Below are 21,266 nucleotides of genomic sequence, written 5' to 3' on the forward strand. Positions count from 1 at the left end.
AGGGTTTTTGCGGTCCGATTATGATCACAAAGTGAGACAATGGGGAAGGAATGAATGAATTTGAGACGGTGATTGATGTAATGATAATAAGAATAATAATAATAATACTAAGGGTTTATTAAAGTACATAAAGTGCTAGTGCAAGTAGTGTGACTAGGTTGTTCACTAACCGAGTCGAGCTGAATGTAGGTTTGCTTATATTTGGTTTGGTTTGAAATCGAGCAGTTTGATTTGGCTCTGTTATGCTTGGTTTCAGACAAACTTTTTAATTTTAAGTTTCTAAAAGTAAAAAATATCAATAATTCAAGACTTTCAACTTCAAAATGTCTAGAAGTTCCAACCCTAAAATGTCTAAATCTCAAAGTTAACAAGAGAGCATGTATAAAACGAGCAGCTAATGTCTAAACTTGAATTTTAATGTCAACACAAAAGAGGGAAAATTAAAAACTTTAAAAAAATATTTTATTTATATATATATACATAAAAATATATATATAAAATAATAAATAAAAAATAATTCAAGAAAAAATGAACTGAATCGAACCGAGCGAGGCTTTGCTCATGCTTGGTTTGTTTTCAAGCCAGACCGAGCCAAATGGCTGATTTCCAAACTGAGCCGAAATCGAACGAACATTTTTCGAGCAATTTTTGAGTGAGCGGCTAACGAACGGCGTGCAGTTTGGACAGCACTAAGTGCAACCCTTTGATAGTTACGATGAGGAGTGTTGCGTACGATTGAGTTGATGGAGGATTAGAAGCCCGTTAGGGGTGAGCTACGTGGACGGTTGTGATGAGGAGGGTGTGGAACCCAAAGCTTGCATGGTAGGTATCGCACCGAAACGAACATTTCGGTACCTATACTAAGATCAAGTTTTTAAGAAATTCGGGGATGGTACCGATACCGGTATTTACCAAATTTTTGCCTACGATACCGGTACAAAGTTTTTGGGAAATTAAGGATCGGCATTGCGAACGTCAACGCATAGTTAAAAACATTAGTTCTAATTTGCCGATGCTTAGAAATCACGTGAGCAAACACGAATTGAGTATCTATACGTGTTAAACAAGTTGATGGGTTGTGGGTAATCATCTAGTTGCAAACGTGTTACTTGGGTTGGTTCGTTGAAAAGTGGGTTAAATGGATTAGTGGGTCAACCTGTTTAATTAAACAGGTCAACTCGAATACAACATGTTTAATTAAATAGGTTAATTCGTATATGGCTTGTTTATTAAATTGGTTTGATATGACAAATTGACAATCTAAAACCTGATTATTTTCGTGTCGTGTCGAAAACTATCAACCCTTGTTAAGTTGTTGTCTTTGCATTTATATCGGGTTCCTCATAATCATCCTGGCAATCTAGCTAAGCATCGCTTTTTTCTTAAATTTATATATAAAAATAGCTCAAAGATAGTTTATAATATCATATTATTATTTCTTTATGTTTCTTTCATTTACAAGCACTCACAAAATATAATTAAAAAAATTGATTAGTGAAAAAAAAAGCAAGGAAAATAAAAAGAATGAAGGGTGAGCATACCGAATGCGAAGCGAAATGAGTATTTATTTCATTTGTATTTAAGGAACAAGATGAATTAAAAACATAGATGACAATTGTAAATGCTTCCTCTGATTAGGATGATTTTCATACATGACACTCTAATTAGTCCTGACTTCCGATTATGAAAATAAATTTTAAATATTTACTACTTAGCCTCCTAAAAGGAACCCGATCAAATGGGCAAAACAGGTTGGTATTATAATCAACATTCTAATTATTTGATAAAAACGGACACATTAGTATGAACGTCAAGCCGACCAGGCTCACCTTGTCCATCGTCCGTTGACTTTTCAGCAGATTCAACATTGTTGGCTAGTGAGGGTGATATTGATTTAGTTAAGCTCTTTAATATCAACCAGACAATTATATTATTGGTCTATGATAGCTTAGCTTTGATTTAGAATTTAGATCAATATTATACCACATCTCAAGTTCTTGATTGTCCACTTCACTCGTTTTCGGGCCATGCAAATGTAAAGAAATTTGTTATTTTCATTCTGTTTGTTCTAAAGGTGACAAAATTTTTGGGTCGGCTCAAAATGGGTTTGGGTTGGGGTGGATTGTTTCTAGTTTGGGTAGTTTGGGCTCAAACAGAACCAAAAGCCCAAAATTCAGTTTATGGGTTTTTGAAAATCGTTATGTTTCGGGTTTTTTCAGTTTACCCAACGGGTCAGTTTCGACTTCTATGGTTTTACCATCTGGGCTAGAAAATTTTGGGCCCAAAAAAGGTCAAAATAATGAATTTGGACCCGAAACCTTGGGCCTAAATAATGACTAACTGATTATTACACATTTTGACCTAAAATTTTTGAGGTACACCATTTATTAATATAAACTAATTAAATTCGAAATTTTCGGATCTAACACAAATGGGGGGAGTGTATGGCTGATCTTCTGAAAGACGAGTAAGATCCGATCAAAGTCGGATAACCAGAAGGCGACTTGTTTATTGACCATTTTACAAATTTGTTTGTAACAATTTGTGAACAAGTAGCCTGTCTTGAGGATCTCTCCCCCCATTTGGCTATGGTTTATTGAGCAACACCAAGCAATGTCTATGGGTGGTTTGAAATGAATCCTTCAAGTTACTACTTCAAATTAAACTACCTCCAAGCATGGCAGGACATCCGACGATATTTGGCAAAGAAAAACAAGGTAAACTTTGAAGATATTCCTACAAAGATTCAAGAAAAGATGGATGCGTGGACAACTGAAAACCCCCAAACAAGAGAATGGGATCAAGTTATCCTAGATTACTGGAACGGTAAAAGCCCATTCAACCAAGTCTTTGAAATCAATGTTTCACAAGTAGAAGATAAAGGATATGGAAGGATAAAAGATCCTAGCCACTCCAGTCCACCAGATTTTACCTTGGAGATAAAGGATATGGAAGAAATGAAAAAACACGTCCCGAAGAAGTATCACTAAAACCAGAATGTTTGTTTACGTGTGTTTGTTTTAAGAATAAAGCTTAATTACTCTTAAAGTAATTAAAGCATCTAGGTGTGTTTAATATTTTAATATTTGTGTGATGTAAGCAGTGATGTAATATCTAGTGTGATGTAAGCCATGACGTAATTGGCTATTGTGATGTAAGCCATGACGTAATTGGCGAGTGTGATGTAAGCAATGATGTCACGGAAACCCATCCTTGGCCTATAAAAGGAGGGTTCCCCCTTGTTTGTAGATCATCCTTGGAAAGAAATAAAATCTCTTTCTTATATATTTCTCTCTAACCTCTCTCTACTTTCTCTCTCTAAAACCCTTTTGAGTCTTTTCTTCTTTCATTTTCCGGTGGGTTGTTTGAGGGTTCTCTCAAGTCTAGAAGGCCTAGTTACTTGAGGTTCAGAAGATTTCCAAGCCGAGGCTCTCCTTGTATCTTCTGATACGACGTGTAAACACTTCCCCTAAGTCGGTAGACAATTTGTTCGTGAGTGGTAAGACGACGTTAAAGAGGAGAAGAGTCGCTGTAAGTCTCTAGTTGGTACGAATTGGGAAAGCCCAGAAGGTGTTAGATCACGTTAAAACTCATATATGAACCACGAGTCTAGTCCGTCCCGTTCCATGTCCGGCCGTCGATCGTCAGCGTCTAGAATTGACCAGCTATATGAATTTTCATATATGTCTGATGATTCTAAAATCCCTATAACTAGTATGCCCTTAGTTAATCCCTATAGTGTCTTTTCTAAACCCCAAAATTCTCTTACAAAAAGAGTCAAAAAAATAATTAGTCCAAATCCCAACCCAGGTGTCAAGGAGTATATTCAAACTTCCAAGTTTAATTCTCGTCAGCTTCCAGCCACAACCTCCGAACACCTAGTCACCCTATCCCTCCCCTCCGATCTTCCAAGGATCTACCAAGCACAAGGCCTTACTCACATCCACTTCGGTGCGATCAGGTTAGCCCTGACCTTCCATGGTAGAAAAGGTCTACCAGCGTTCTCTCGAATCGCCTTGGTCGATTCCAGGTTTGTAGAATACCAACACGCCTGTATTGGTACCATTCAGACCACGTTGAACGCCGACACTGTGTTTGTCACTTTCTACCCAAACTTCAACATGCCCTTCAATGATCCATCACTGTTAACAGCCTTAAAGGCTCAGATCCATATTGGAGGTGCCCAACAGGTTAACACCTTTCAAGCAACCTTCCATTACCAGATGGCGTACAGAGTCTAAAATCATTCTTTGGACATCATGGTTCCCGGGCATGACAATTCAAGTGATGCACTGTTCATCGATATCGATTCCAATGCCGTCCCAACTTGCACCTATGTTCCAAAACGCTATCCAGAGAAGAGCTTCTCAAGCTTCTTCATGAAAAATGGATAACCAATTATGAACAGATCCACCAGGCTCCAGTCCAGACAACGACAGCTCCAGATTTCACCCGACACCAGGATGGTCTGGTTGAAGTCAAGTTCAAGAAAGAAGACAAACGAAATGTCTTCTCAACCATGTATATGATGCAGCCTGTCAGAACAGAACATTTCCCATATGACGTATGTAACTGTCAGTCATGCTTAGATGAAGCAGACAGGGTTCAAAATGATGAAGACATTCCTAGAAGGAAGAAAGGATCCCAAAGGTCTCTGCAGAAGAGATACGAGGCAGGAGATCCAGCCGTAGGTCTTCTCGGTGAACCATCGAGCAAGTTTGACTACTATGTCCTTTATGGTGACTCACCGTCACAGTCACAGCCTGTACCGGCTAAACCTTCATCACCCAAACCCTCTTCTAAGCCGAAGGGAATGTTTTTCATCACACCCATCCCGTCCACCTCGTCCCCAGACCACCAGACTGAGTTCCCAGCTCTGACTTCGTTTGAAGATCCTGTCCAAAAAACCAAACATAACTGGAAGATACAGCCTTCCAGCACTATGAATCCCATAGGCTCCTCAAGTCAGATTACTGCTGCTGAAGACACACTCAATTGGCAAAGCGAGAATGCTATTGCTCAAAACAATATTCTCAAAACCATCCTTGCTCAGCAGAACAGGTTCAGTCAAACACAAGAAGGCTTGGTAAGCAGATTACAAAGCCTTGAGAGTATCATCTATGAAGTCCGTACCAAAATACTTGGACTTCATAACGAGTTACTCCAGCTAGCCCAGGCAAGACCTGGCTCACAGTCGCCAACCAGCCTAGTTCAAAAGGAGGCTGAAATGAAGTTCCTTAAAGCACAGCTTGTGGATCTTGAAAGACAACACAAGCAGCAGAGAACTTCAACCATGGTTGATGATCCATGGAGGCTACCGGGTGCCCCGTTTGTCAAAACAGCTTTTGAACCGCAACCTTTACCTGTTCACTCGTTCTCACAGACGTCACCATCAATGAATCTCTGGTCAAACGAACAGGCCCAGATCAGAGCAAGAGCGAGAAAATCATCCTCAAACCGCAGTGCTTCATCAAGCAACACAGAACAGAAGACGTCCACAAGCGGTCCTAAGAAAGAGAAACATGTCAGAGACGATGACATGATGATGGCATATCCTGTAGCACCACCGTCCAGAAATGAGAGTCCCCGGATTATGATTCAGCATAACCGACAAACATTGCCAGTTAACACTTTAGCCATCACTCCTTACCATAAAGAAAACCCAGATGCTCATCCTGAAATAAGCATGAGGATAAAGTGCCCCGATGACTCAAAATCAGAGTCGACTCCATGTTGCATGGCAAAAGATCACTCCAAGCGAAATAAGACCCACAAGCCAAATAAGGAAGTTCCAGAACCAATTGCCAAGGTTCACCTTCTCACCAGTACGTATGCAAAGCCAATTCCGGTTATTGCATTCTTTGACACTGGATCCGGAGCTTCAGTTCTAAACCCAGACATTCTTCCTGATGAATATTGGGAGCCACATCACCAAGGGTTTATTGCGGCAAATGGCGAATCATTCGTAATCACCAAAAGGAGTGTTCCAATACATCTGAGGGTATTTCCCACGTGCACAATCAAGCATAGGTTTTTAGGATCAAATTGCCATGGTAAAGATCTCTTATTAGGATTTGACGTCCTCTACCGGCTTCGAGATCTACGATATGGAGAAGAAGGGCTCCGATACAAAAAATTTACTGAACCATGGAGCACTGTTTCGAGGATATTTATGATATCTTCTTCTTCTACAATCGAAGCAATAAAAAGGAAGATCATCCAAACTTCCTGTTCCGACAGCCATACAGAAGTTCTCAAAAAACACAATTCTCCATTATGGCTAAACTCATCCTTCTTTGTCACCTTGCCATTTAAGAAGAATGAAGATATAAACCCCACAAAAGCCAGCCATCCAGGAATGAACCCAGACCACACCATGCTAGCCATTCAAGAATGCAAAGAGCTAGCCATCCAGGAATGAACCCAGACCACACCAGCAGTATTGCTTGTAGAAGACGATAAGGGTGTCAAAACAATATGTGGATACAAAAGCGGCACGTTCAAAGAATCAGAAAAGCATTATCATTCCACATATAAAGAAATCTTAGCAGTTAAGAAAGGAATCGAAAAGTTTCAATTCCACTTAATTGGCTACAATTTCCTGATAGAGATGGATATGTTAGCCTTCCCAAAAATGCTACAGTTTAAACAGAAAATTCTCCCAGAGGCACAATTATTACGATGGGCAAACTGGTTCACTCAGTGGACTTTTACTGTTAAGCATATAAAAGGAAGAGATAATGTCCTTGCAGATTTCTTATCAAGACCTAAAGAATACAAGCCAAAGGACTATAAGTACAAGGAGGCCCAGATAATCCAGCATCAACACATCAGACATCCCCACATCCTACCAACTTTATTCATGATGAGTAACCCCGGCCCGTCCACAGACCCAAACCAGCTTATCAATGATCTCAAGAACAAGAGCATCCCTGAAGAAATCATTGAAGTAATTGCTGACCATACTTTAAAAAAGCGATCTCTATTGACTTACAGGGATTTCCCACAATCATCCTGAAAAGATATGGTCCGCTCATGAAGGGAATCATTTTCCACCCGGATTATCCGTTCATGAATATTTTCCACCTAAAAGACCTCTACGAGTTGCCAAAAGAAGCTCTATGTCTTTTCTGGTACCTTTTTGAAGCTCACACAATTGCCATGACTTTCAATGCCAGGAAGCTTCTCTCCTACATCATTGAATGTCAGTGTGAAAAAATGAACAAAGAAGCAATAAACACGTTCACACTGCTTCAGTGGTTCCTCACTCCCCACCAATGGATTGAAAAAATAACATCTTCAAAGAAGAAGTATTTTGTGGTATATTTCAGGAGGCCGGGATGTTATATTCCTCCGTCAACAGGGAGAGATGGACAGTCAGTAGTATTGCATGCTCCATACTGTTTTATCCACTCATGGTCCAACCTTAAACCCTCACACTCTAATTACAAATATTGGGCTCCAAAAGAGCACATGGACACACGGCTATGTCTTGCAAAGGCAAACAACGTGTCATTAGAATCAATGCCAGCTGGGGTGCTTAAAGAAGAAGGTGTCTGGGAAAACAACAATCCATACTCCAAAAAATGGAAGGAAATTCTCCAAGAATACTTGGAAACTCATCTTGTTGATGGTTATAATAATTTTGACAATTTTAACCCCTATGAAGATGATCCGTCTCACCCAGACTCCCGGTGGAAGTAAAGGATATGGAAGAAATGAAGAAACACGTCCCGAAAAAGTATCACTAAAACCAGAATGTTTGTTTACGTGTGTTTGTTTTAAGAATAAAGCTTAATTACTCTTAAAGTAATTAAAGCATCTAGGTGTGTTTAATATTTTAATATTTGTGTGATGTAAGCAGTGATGTAATATCTAGTGTGATGTAAGCCATGACGTAATTGGCTATTGTGATGTAAGGCATGACGTAATTGGCGAATATGATGTAAGCAGTGATGTCACGGAAACCCATCCTTGGCCTATAAAAAGAGGGTTCCCCCTTGTTTGTAGATCATCCTTGGAAAGAAACAAAATCTCCTTCTTATATATTTCTCTCTAACCTCTCTCTACTTTCTCTCTCTAAAACCCTTTTGAGTCTTTTCTTCTTTCATTTTCCGGTGGGTTGTTTGAGAGTTCTCTCAAGTGTAGAAGGCCTAGTTACTTGAGGTTCAGAAGATTTCCAAGCCGAGGCTCGCCTTGTGTCTTGAGGTTCTTACTGGTCTTTCAGAAGATCAGCCATACACTCCCCCCATTTGGTCCGGTTTTTTGTTGATAGCAAAACCGCCTATATTTGTTAAAATATAAAACCAACCCGCAAACCCAGCCAAACACATTAAATATCGTGTAACCCGAACATAAACCGTTTTAAGTGTTTAACCCTTTTACCTAAAAGAGTCAAATGAGTTGTAAATGGATTGGCGAGTTACATTAAACGGGCTAAACAAGTCGTAAACGGGTTGTAATAAATCCGATAAATGTAACAACCTAAAACAATGTACATCCATCCCCCGTTGCACAATGTATATGTGACAAAACAACAAACAAAAGATGTCCACATACGAAAACTCTATTATAAGATTATAATCATGTATCTCAAGAACAAGAGCATCCCTGAAGAAATCATTGAAGTAATTGCTGACCATACTTTAAAAAAGCGATCTCTATTGACTTACAGGGATTTCCCACAATCATCCTGAAAAGATATGGTCCGCTCATGAAGGGAATCATTTTCCACCCGGATTATCCGTTCATGAATATTTTCCATCTAAAAGACCTCTACGAGTTGCCAAAAGAAGCTCTATGTCTTTTCTGGTACCTTTTTGAAGCTCACACAATTGCCATGACTTTCAATGCCAGGAAGCTTCTCTCCTACATCATTGAATGTCAGTGTGAAAAAATGAACAAAGAAGCAATAAACACGTTCACACTGCTTCAGTGGTTCCTCACTCCCCACCAATGGATTGAAAAAATAACATCTTCAAAGAAGAAGTATTTTGTGGTATATTTCAGGAGGCCGGGATGTTATATTCCTCCGTCAACAGGGAGAGATGGACAGTCAGTAGTATTGCATGCTCCATACTGTTTTATCCACTCATGGTCCAACCTTAAACCCTCACACTCTAATTACAAATATTGGGCTCCAAAAGAGCACATGGACACACGGCTATGTCTTGCAAAGGCAAACAACGTGTCATTAGAATCAATGCCAGCTGGGGTGCTTAAAGAAGAAGGTGTCTGGGAAAACAACAATCCATACTCCAAAAAATGGAAGGAAATTCTCCAAGAATACTTGGAAACTCATCTTGTTGATGGTTATAATAATTTTGACAATTTTAACCCCTATGAAGATGATCCGTCTCACCCAGACTCCCGGTGGAAGTAAAGGATATGGAAGAAATGAAGAAACACGTCCCGAAAAAGTAACACTAAAACCAGAATGTTTGTTTACGTGTGTTTGTTTTAAGAATAAAGCTTAATTACTCTTAAAGTAATTAAAGCATCTAGGTGTGTTTAATATTTTAATATTTGTGTGATGTAAGCAGTGATGTAATATCTAGTGTGATGTAAGCCATGACGTAATTGGCTATTGTGATGTAAGCCATGACGTAATTGGCGAATATGATGTAAGCAGTGATGTCACGGAAACCCATCCTTGGCCTATAAAAAGAGGGTTCCCCCTTGTTTGTAGATCATCCTTGGAAAGAAACAAAATCTCCTTCTTATATATTTCTCTCTAACCTCTCTCTACTTTCTCTCTCTAAAACCCTTTTGAGTCTTTTCTTCTTTCATTTTCCGGTGGGTTGTTTGAGAGTTCTCTCAAGTCTAGAAGGCCTAGTTACTTGAGGTTCAGAAGATTTCCAAGCCGAGGCTCGCCTTGTGTCTTGAGGTTCTTACTGGTCTTTCAGAAGATCAGCCATACACTCCCCCCATTTGGTCCGGTTTTTTGTTGATAGCAAAACCGCCTATATTTGTTAAAATATAAAACCAACCCGCAAACCCAGCCAAACACATTAAATATCGAGTAACCCGAACATAAACCGTTTTAAGTGTTTAACCCTTTTACCTAAAAGAGTCAAATGAGTTGTAAATGGATTGGCGGGTTACATTAAACGGGCTAAACAAGTCGTAAACGGGTTGTAATAAATCCGATAAATGTAACAACCTAAAACAATGTACATCCATCCCCCGTTGCACAATGTATATGTGACAAAACAACAAACAAAAGATGTCCACATACAAAAACTCTATTATAAGATTATAATCATGTATCTCACACTAGCTTTTAATTCTACTTCATACAATCTATCTACATTGGCTTTCATTAAACTTAGGTTGTTGAAGTAACCTCCCAATAAGCTCACCAAGCCTTTGAGCACCCGGACCCGGTTTGACCTGAGTCGGTTTTCCAACCTTGGTGCAAGACGGGTAACCCTTGCACCACCCACCGGGGGTAAAACTACCATTCTTACGATGTAGCAACTCCCGGTCAATCCTATCCAACACAAGACTATCTTGTTTAAACTTTCGGGCAAATGCGGCCCCACTTGCTATCATGTTATTTGTGTCGTTTATGTTAAGGATATGCGGGTGTTGCTTGGGTGGGTTGTCCCATGAAATAAAGTGCATGTCGTGGTTAACCACGGTTTGAATGAATTCGGGGGCGTTGCATATAACCGTTTGGAAGTAGCCTTCGGGTGATGACACGAAGTTTGTGTAGTACATTAGTAGAGTTCTTGGAAGGTTGTCCCAACCCCATATGCAGTATTCGACAAATGAACGCGATAGTATCATCCACGCCGAACCTAGAAAAGTTGAATATTTGGTAACGGGTTTTAAGTCGGTTTTCGAATAGTCAGAATCAGATAATGTTGGATGTGTTTACGCGTGTTTACCTGTAAATAATTTAAACGTTGTGGGTAGATCACGCTTTGGTTGTGCCCAAAAGATATCGGACTTTGTGTTTTGGTACAGTCCCGGGTCAATCATCAATGGCATTGCTCTTTTGTTTCTGCATACAACATATATGTAGGCTTTCGGTTATAACTTATAAGCAATGTTTTGCAAACCGGTTCAGACATCGAACCAAACAACCAGTCACACTACTTGTTAAACTAGATGATCTCATAATTAATTTTAAATGTTTTTATATGTTACATTAAATTAAAATATTATATTCTTATGTTGATTATGCTTAGCATATAACACCAGCATTAAGAAAAAAATGTTATAATTAAGAAAAAAAAATTAATTAAATCCAGTCCGGCCACTCGTAAAAAACCGAACCTGACTTTGGAACTGGTTTCACTGAAACCAGTTTGAGGCCGAACCGGATGGTTGAAAATTGAAAATGTTTTGAACCTACGCAAACCCAAACGGACTGGTTTTACCAAAACTGGGATTGGATTTCTTTGACCCGGCCCAACCTAGTTTCAACCCAAACCAAACCCGATTTGAAACCGGTTTGGCTGAACCAGAACCAAACCTGATCAAACCAGCTTCACAAAAAAACAGGGTTGACTTTTCTTTGACCCAACCCAACCGGATTCAACCCAAGCATAACCCGAGCATGAACAGAACAATTGAGTTGAAAACGGTCAGATCTAACCTAACCGGTTCCATAAGAACCCGAGTTTGACTTACTCTTTCCACCCTAAATTGCTCGTATGCTCGATAAAATTCAAATCGCGCTTCAAATCACGAAACGTAAAAAGAAGATCTGCAACCAAACACAACAAATCAGTCAACAACCCAACCCAAAACCGCATTCTCCAAACAAACAACCCGTACCGTCTTGAGTCACAAGCGGATAATCCGAGGCACTAAGGTTAATAAACCAATCCCAATCCTTAAACTTCTTAAGCAAAATCGCACACGCATGAAGTGTGTTCGACAACATTGTCGGCCCTCTATACGTAACCATATTCGACTTTTTCACCACATAAACATTCCCAACCACTTTAAAAACCGGATCACTCTCAACCCGTGAAACAAGCTCGGCCCGCTCCTCGACCGATGACTCAAGATCAAGATGAAGAACATAATAATTCCACGGATGGTATAACGTGCTAACCGTCCTCCATAACTTGTTTAAATCCCCTTTTGAGCCCGAAACCAAATACGCAAACCGAGGGATGATCGGGCCGAGTGGAGGGGCAAAATCGGAGGTTTTGTTAATGACTCGAGTATTAAATTTGGGGGAAAATGAATTGATTTTGTGTAGTGATGAAACTGATGCTGCAAGTAAGAATATTGATGTGATTGCAGCCACGGCTAGTGCGAATGTCCATCGTTTTTCGAAGTTCATATGCTTGATCTCTTTAAGCTTCAGCATCTCGTTTTTTAGAACGACAGCTATATATAAAAAACTGTCTAGTAAGTAACTAGTTTCGTCATGGTTTTCCGTCCAATCGAAAGCTGTTCAATCCATAAAAAAATATTAGTTAAAGAATATGAATAAATGTCACCTACGACAGCTATATTATAAAAACTATCTAGTAACAAACTAGTTTCATGTCAAAAAAAAAACTAGAAAAATAACTAAACCAAAACATATGAAATTAGTTAAAGAATATGAATAAATGTTACCTGGTTTTAATCTGTCGGTGGAGACAACATTATGCAAACCTGCAAAAGTGATGAAGTTATGAAGTGTGATTTTTTTTTAAATATTTTTTGAGAATTTTTTTTTTCAGAGTCCAGATGGGATTTCTTATTTTTCGTATAATTTGTTGGATCGATAAGACAGCATCGTGTTTTGTACATTAAATGACCGGCTGGTTATCAGCCTTATTTAATACTTTTTCCATTACTAACGGTCAACTACTTTTTTATTTTGTGTACATGAATAAATCAATAAATACGCATAAATTCTGAATGTTTGTGTTTATTGTTGTAAATTTATATTTTTAGTATTTTGATAAGTAGTTGGGTTAAGTTATTTAACATATAAGAAGAATGAGAAGGATTTGTAGTCAGATACAAAAAACTCTCAAAAATTAATAAAAAGACCATAACTCAAAATTTAATAAAAAAACGTAAAAAGTAAAAACACAAAAATATTCCCACCGTTTTTCTCGTTCTAAAAAAACACGCACACACAATGTTGAGTGAAAAACACCATTGTGTCTTTTTGTTTATCATTGTGTTTTGTGTTTATTTTCATCATTGATTGTGTCTTTTTTTCATTGATATTGTGTTATATTACTCAACATTGTGTTATTTTTTTACGATCTATTGTATCTTTTTTAGTTATAATTATGTCTTTTCTTCATTTTCATTTTCGTCATTGTGTCTTTGATCTCGGCATTGTGTCTTTTCGTCGGATTTTTTTAACGGGAATGATGGGGGAAACATTTTAGCTTTCTAACTTTTTTTGTTTTTTATTTATATTTTGAGTTATGATTTTTTATTAATTTTTTTGAATTTATTTTTAAGGGGTTTTTTGTGTAGTCAAAAAACTTTCCCACACTTCTCATTTTTGTCTCTCTTTGTATTGTAACTCTACCCGAAGTAGTTATATGTTTATAAATATTTTGTAGTCACAAAATTTTAAGAGAATATAGGATTTTACTTAAGAATATATACATATTTTTTTCTTTAGATGCTATAACTAAGGAGTTCAACTCAATTCTTTTAACTTTGATTTTATAATTAAAAAAAAATACAATGAATTCCAGCCCCTTAAGTTGGTTTCGGCCTGATGTGAACCAAACAATTAAGAATGTGCGATCTTAAGTTAGAATAAAAAGAACGAAAAACGATAGGTAAGAAGAATATGTTATAGGTGTGAACTTATTCGATTTTGACAATAGAAAAGTTTCATTTCGTGCTAAGAGGACGATATAAAGTCACGTGAGTGTCGAGCTCGGTTTTCTTTGCTTTTTAAAAACTCTTAAAACTACATATTGATAGAAGAGAGTTGGACACTCCTAAACTATGAATAATAATAATAATAATAATAATAATAATAATAATAATAAATATTATTATTATTATTATTGGAAAAGTAATAGTGAAAAGTCCTACATTTTGGGCAACTAAGTACTGACCGTTTCAAAGTCAACGTAGACTTTAGCGTCAAAATTACGTCCTCGACCTTCTTCAAGTCTGAACCCAATTGATACGGCATTGTGATGGGTCATGGGTAAACCAGTAATATCATATCTCGGTTACTCCGTACTCTTAGTAAAAAAAATATCTTTTTACTGAAACGTGCCAAAATATTTATATTGTCTGAATCACAATAAAATATATATGTGCAAATAATATGATGCTATACGTGTCGGCAATATTAGCGTTGGGGGGTGGTGGGGTAGAACTTATATAATAATGTTGTGACCTGTGACTTGTGAAGTGCAGTGTGGCTTATCAAATGATACCGTGAGCAGTGACATAATTAGCATTTGTTTTAAGCCGTCCGATTGGGTAAGTAAAAATGAAATATTAAGTGGCTGTTCACCAACCGGTGATTATGTTGTTGCCGGCACCATTATTCCCTCGGCCCCACCATATTCTTCTAGTAGTAGTTATATATTATGGCTTGGGTTATACACACCAGGTTGGTTATTCAAACATTAAAAGAACCTATACGACTCGTATATGCGCATGATTTTGTCATTTTGTGTCGGAATGTGTTAGACGGTTTCCTTGTATCGTATAGCTCCTATACGAGCCGTATATGACTACTATATGACTCGTATAGCACCTATTTTACTCGTGCAGGCTATTTTTTTAATTACTTTAACAATACAAAATATATAGTAAATAACAACCGAGTTACTTATAAAATAAAAACACATAATTTAAAAGTTGTATTTTGCTTCATACCAATTAAACAACCTATGAACAACATGAGCGTTTCGGGATACCGACTTTATCTTGATACATGTCTCTTAAGATGTCGGTACTCCGAAACACTTCCGTTGCTTATAAGTTGCTTAATTGGTATAGAGCAAAATGTAATTTTAAATTAAAGGTTTTTATCATATAACCATGTCTTTTGTTATTTCTAATGTTTTGTATTTTTTTTAAGTAAAAATAATTTAAAAAATCTGCCTATACAAGTCATATAGGGGCTATACGAGCCAGGAAACTTATATGGTTCGTATAGGTGCTATATGACCCGTATAGACTGCATCGTCATGTTCCTTCCGTACATTTGTCAGTCATGTGGTGTCTATACGACTCATATAGTCCGTATACGAGTCGTATAGGACTATAAAGACACCGCAGGGACGGTGTTTGAATATAACATCCCTATATTATATATTTTTTGAGCGATTATTTTGATCACTAACTGGCCACTTCCTAGTCTGATCATCTCCATTTATTGTGTATGAAACCGTGAGGTGCTAGGAATGGTACATCCCCAAATGGAAGCTCGTATGTCATTCTTGCCCGTTAGTGCTGACTCGGACAGTCGAACACCACCCTCAGGAGAAAACCCACTATAAGTAAGAAAATCTTCTGGCCCAATTAGAAATAGATATTTTGTCTTAGGTGAGACTTGAACCGAAGGCATCCACATTAATTATTATACAAAATAATATAAATGTAAGCATAAGATAAACGTGTGCTCGATTCATGTCTTTCTCATCGAATAAATGAAACAATTTTAAAAAACTAAGCTTATGAATATTCACGATTTCATACGTGACATGGTCTGAATTTCATATGTAAATAGATTTTCAATGAAAATAGTGATTCTGATAATACTATAAAGAAAAATGCGGAGATATGAAACATGATTCTTGAATGAACCTTGGTTTCTGATTTTCAGTTATATATTTTAGTTGTTATTAATTGAAACTTTAGTTATTTTAGTCGTTCTTTTTGGTGGTTTGAAACCTTGTTGAAATTACGTTTTGATAATATGTAAGAAAACTGATGACAACCCTATCTCCCTTGACAGGCAAATTCTAATGTTGGGTTGCTAGAAATACGAGCATTGGAAAAAAATGACCTCAAAGAAATATGACCTGCCACTACACATTCTTATGTTCTTGTAAATACTTCTTTATGCAATATCTAGCAAACAAAATTTTCGCTACACGAAGTAACGAACACGCTCATGCTATTGTAGAGTTGTAGCTAGGCTAAAGATAACCTCATTATAAGTAGTGAAGTATAAAGCAGTAATTATATAAAAACTTGTTTTAGTGTATATTTTTTAATTTTTCCTATTATGAGAAAAATTATAGAATCTTCAAAAACAAAGCCAATAACTAGTTTGACTTTTATATGGATAAATATCATAAGACTTTTATATGGACAAATATCATAAAGATTAACATACTTTCTGTTTTTTCTCATAAAATTCTTTTACCAAATTTTTTACTCATAAAAGTCTGGGTACATGCTAAATTTGAACACAATAATGAAAGGAATATTGGTTTTAAATAATCCTAACTATGGCCTATTGGTAAATATCAGTCCCAACTTTACACTTGCCTGCTGACCGTCCCAACTATTGATGTATTTGTTTTTAACGGGCCGCGACTAACGGATGTTAACTCCGTTAGTGATTTGATGACGTGGACCTTCTTATCCGGCCGGAAACTTGCCGGAAACCTGCAACTTGCCTTCATTCTCTCTAATATCGTCACACCGTCTCCCTCCCTCTTCAAAAGACATTGGAAATTAGAAAATGAAGTATATTTCATCTTCTTTCATGGCCAATCCCTATATACCAAACCCGATTTTATTTTCAAAATTTTGAAATCAATGTTACACGATTTACAAAATAAGCATAGGGCTTTTTGTCACACCCTCAAAATCCACTAACGGAGTTTTACCGTCAGAGGGTGTGAACTAAAAGGATCGGAATCATCAGTTATAATCAAACCATAAAAACGTTTAAACGAAAATAAGTGCGGAAGCGTAAAACCATAGAACAATGTTACGTCACGCAGGACGATTTAAAACCAAGGATAACAGTTAAAACAAGTTTGCATAGTTAAAAGTTTATCACACAATGCATGTTCCTAAACCGCGCGCCCGCCTCGGCTACCTGAGAATAACATACTAAAAGTGTCAACACAAGGTTGGTGAGTTCACAAGTTATATAAAAATAAATCGTTTAGCGTTTGCGTTCAGCGTTTTACGTTAAGCGTTTTGCGTAACCTCGTTACGGCGTTTTGCGTTAAGCGTTTTGCGTAACCACGTTACGGCGTTTTGCGTTACCAGATAGTGTTATGTCAAATTATATATCGATAGGTAGCTAGTCTATACAACAAGTATTACTAAGTGTTCGACACCGAAGCTGACTCGTTTAATAAGTGCCTTGTCACCAGGTCCTCCAGACCATGGTACGTGTTAGCCAAAATTACACCCGCTCGACTTCCAGTCGAGTTTAGCGTTGGGCGGGGTTTGTCAAACCCATTAGTACTACTCAACAGTGACTCGCTATTCTAAATATTAACCGGTTCGATGTGTAGGACTTCAAATATTTCGTTTGCCACTTAGCCTTTACAAGTGATATATAATTTATAACAAAATCTTAAATGCGTTGTGGAGTATGTTATCTCCCCCAAGTGAAAAACGTTTGAAAACAGTTTAAAGAGGGGAAAGTGAAACTCACTGTTTGCGAAGAATTTCCCAAAATAAATCACCAAGATGCGCGTCACCGAAAAACTCTCTCTAACGTTCTAAAACAACAAAGAGATTTTTCTAAGTGTCGGAATATTATCGAGTCTCTAGACCCGGTACATAATACCTATGCACATAACATGTTTCGTGTTTCGTTTGTGAATCGTGTGTGACTTTCACAAGTGTTTTTGTGACACATCACATGTGTAAGCAATCATATACGTGTCATGTATTCATAACGTACATTACTAGCAATTATTCCCCGTAAGGGCATTTTGGTCAACAACTAACAATTAACTAGCCATTATTCCCCATAATGGCAATTTGGTCAAATCATGGCAATCAATTAGCAACTATTCCCCGCAAGGGTATTTGGTCAAAACATAACAATTATATAACAAATATCATATTTCATGCATTTTTACACAACTCAGCAGCTAGTTTCACCGAGACAGAAATCCTACTAGAAAGATTGTACTATTTCACCGATCATAGCATCTCAATTAATTTACCAAAAATCATCACAGAAGCACATATGTCTTAGGTTTCCAGAACATATTTTATTACATTTTTATTCCTCATAGTTTTCTCATAATCATCAAATCATTACAGCAAACTCATAACAGTCAGATTCATGCACAACAGAATGTTATTTGTAATTCCCGTTAAACGAAAAATCCAATAAATGCAAGACCACTTGGGTTTGGTTCCTAACTCAATGAGTCAACTTCCAGAAGTGGAACCAACCCAATTGGTCTCGTAGTTCTTGAGATATAACATTTACAACATAACCTAACAGCAGGTCTAACAGCTCAGCTTTGCACAACGTTTTTGTAAAATCATAAAAGTAAACTTCTACTTGTCCAAAAATTACAAACTTATACTTTATAGAAACTAGACTCAACCTAGTTTACTGCAGTACCCACAATCCCAACCAATTTTCACGTTTACACTTATTTACAGTCACTTAAACATCGTATACACATTCTGTCCAGAATCTGTTTACATCCAAACTCAACATAATAACAATCTATGAACTATCATGCATCCATATAACCCTCTAGACCCATAAACACCATCCATGCACATCAATTTCACATTACATACAAGATTAGGGTTTGTGTTTGAACTCAAATCAAAGACACAACAATCACCATACAACAAGATTCAATCTAGTTATCAAATCATCATCCAAATAACAACAATCATGTTAGCTATGTATACACTCAAAATCGGCAGCCTAGGGTTTGTTATTAACCCAACAAACATCAAAATCAATCAACAAGAATGTAAAGGATGATCAATTATACCTTCCTAGCACCTAGTTCTTGGATTAAACGCTTGATTTCTTGATGTATGTGTGTGTGGAAGTGGACGGCAGCAAGGATGAAGTGGGAGGGGGGGGGGGCCGATCGGGTTGGGAATAATAATAATAATAGTTAGGGTTTTATTTTTAAGGTTATATTTATAGACACACAAGTTACACTCAAGTCCCTCTACTTTCAAGTGTTGTTTTTCTAACTTAACTAACTTAGTTCTTGTTTCTTGTTTAGCATTACACACAATATAATCAAGTAACACATATGTTAACACATAATTATCACATAATTATTATGTTGACGTTTTTCGTTTATTTATCAATCGTTTGCGTCAACTCGTTTGCGTTTCGGTGCAAATCCCGAAAGACTACACACGTAGTAAATGTTAAGCGTCATTTAAACCCTAGTTTAAATGTAATGAAGTGTGCGTTAAAGATTTTATGATCTTAAGTTTGAATTGACGGAGTTGAGTTAACGGAGTTAACCTGAAATTGACGATTGTCACATCATTCCCATGTTAAAGAATTTTCGTCCCGAAAATTTGAGTCAAGTCGTGATGAGAGTCTGAAAGAGTAAATAAAAATTTTCAGTTTGTCATATCATCCCCTAGTAGAAAGAAATTTCGTCCCGAAATTTAATTCATACCTCCGGTGATGTCTGACGGTTTGCCGAGTTTCGTTGTTTTCTGTGTTTGGTTAGCCCTTCAAAAGGTGAGGATACTTTTTCATCATTTGATCCTCGCGTTCCCACGTGAACTCCGGTCCACGTCTCGAGTTCCAACGAACCTTAACGATTGGAATTTTGCTGTGTTTGAGCGTTTTGGTTTCCCAATCCAAAACCTCGACTGGTTCCTCAATGAAACGTAACTGTTCATCAACTTGTAGTTCCTCCAAAGGGACTACTTGGGTTTCATCAGATAGGCATTTCTTCAAATTTGATACGTGGAATACATCGTGTACGCCACTGAGTTCTGTTGGTAGGTCCAGTCGGTACGCCACCGGACCAATGCGCTCAGTTATCCGGTACGGGCCAACATACCGTGGGTTGAGTTTGTTTCGCTTCCCAAAGCGAACCACACCTTTCCAAGGTGAGACTTTGAGTAACACCCGATCGTTCACTTGAAATTCGAGAGGTTTTCGGCGCTTGTCTGCGTAACTCTTTTGGCGATCTCGTGCTGCTGCCATGCGATTTCGGATTTGAACAATCTTTTCCGAAGTTTCGAATACCAGTTCCGGACCAGTGATTTGGCTGTCACCCATCTCTGCCCAGCAGAGTGGTGATCGACACTTCCGTCCGTACAGCGCTTCAAACGGCGCTGCCTTAATACTTGCGTGGTAGCTGTTATTGTACGAAAACTCTACCAAGGGTAAGTGGGGTTCCCAACTTTTTCCGAAATCCAAAACGCATGCACGCAACATATCCTCCAGGGTCTGAATAGTCCATTCACTTTGCCCATCCGTCTGAGGATGGTATGCTGTACTCATATCGAGACGGGTGCCTAGTGCGCTTTGCAGCGACTTCCAAAAGTGCGAAGTGAAACGAGAATCTCGATCAGAAATGATTGAGACAGGCACTCCGTGTCTAGACACTACTTCCTTCATGTAAACACGAGTCAGTCTTTCCATTTTGTCCGTTTCTTTAGTTTCTAGGAATTGTGCCGATTTAGTCAACCGGTCAACGATCACCCAGATGGTATCGCATCCCGTCGGTGTCTTAGGCAAACCCGTAATAAAATCCATTGAGATGTGTTCCCATTTCCACATTGGGAGTTCCGGTTGTTGCAGTAGACCAGATGGTTTCTGGTATTCTATCTTGACTCTGGCACAAGTCAAGCATTTGCTCACGTAAGTGGCAATGTCGGCTTTCATGTTCGGCCACCAGTAAAGTGCCTTTAAATCATGATACATTTTATCTGAGCCAGGGTGGATAGAATATCGGGACTTGTGAGCTTCGTCCATCACTAGAGTTCTCAACTCTCCGTATCGTGGAACCCAAATCCGGTTCTCAAAATATCGGACCCCGTCCGATCTGGTTTCAAGTTGTTTGTTCATGCCCCGCATGAGTTCCGATGGAAGATTATCATCTTTCAAAGCTTCAAGTTGCGCATCGCGAATCTGATCGGGTAAGCTGGCATGAATCGTGAGTTGCAATGCTCTCACCCGTCTGGGTTTATCTGTTTCTTTTATGCTGAGGGCGTCGGCCACCACATTGGCCTTGCCAGGGTGGTACTTGATGGCACAATCATAATCTTTGAGCAGCTCGACCCAACGACGCTATCGCATGTTCAGCTCCTTCTGATCGTAGATATGTTGGAGACTCTTGTGGTCGGTGTAAATGGTAAACTTGGTACCGTACAAGTAA

At 38.1% G+C, this 21,266-nt stretch overlaps 1 protein-coding gene across 1 annotated transcript; it reads right to left on the reverse strand.

Moving 5' to 3' along the window:
* Nucleotides 1–10,255: 10,255 nt before the first annotated feature.
* LOC143570104 (beta-glucuronosyltransferase GlcAT14A-like) lies at nucleotides 10,256–12,337 on the reverse strand. The gene is made up of 4 exons (XM_077055842.1): nucleotides 11,788–12,337; nucleotides 11,641–11,716; nucleotides 10,893–11,008; nucleotides 10,256–10,802 (listed from the first exon to the last, which is right to left on the reverse strand). Exons 1-4 carry the CDS (start codon nucleotides 12,329–12,331, stop codon nucleotides 10,303–10,305), a joined length of 1,236 nt encoding a protein of 411 aa, XP_076911957.1. The 5' UTR covers nucleotides 12,332–12,337; the 3' UTR covers nucleotides 10,256–10,302.
* Nucleotides 12,338–21,266: the final 8,929 nt, after the last annotated feature.

The sequence above is a fragment of the Bidens hawaiensis genome, unplaced genomic scaffold (assembly GCF_021521415.1).
Source record: "Bidens hawaiensis isolate Kalapana, Puna unplaced genomic scaffold, B.hawaiensis_p1.1 tig00024822_1, whole genome shotgun sequence".
NCBI lineage: Eukaryota > Viridiplantae > Streptophyta > Magnoliopsida > Asterales > Asteraceae > Bidens > Bidens hawaiensis.

Bases quoted from the DNA above. Each gene is read 5' to 3' on its own strand.
- LOC143570104 (XM_077055842.1), bottom strand. From the start codon at position 12,331: ATGCTGAAGCTTAAAGAGATCAAGCATATGAACTTCGAAAAACGATGG. The intron at 11,009-11,640 runs GTAAGTCAAACT...TGTTGTATGCAG, and splicing joins AGCAATTTAGGGTGGAAAGA to AAACAAAAGAGCAATGCCAT. The intron at 10,803-10,892 runs GTAAACACGCGT...CAACTTTTCTAG, and splicing joins AACGTTTAAATTATTTACAG to GTTCGGCGTGGATGATACTA.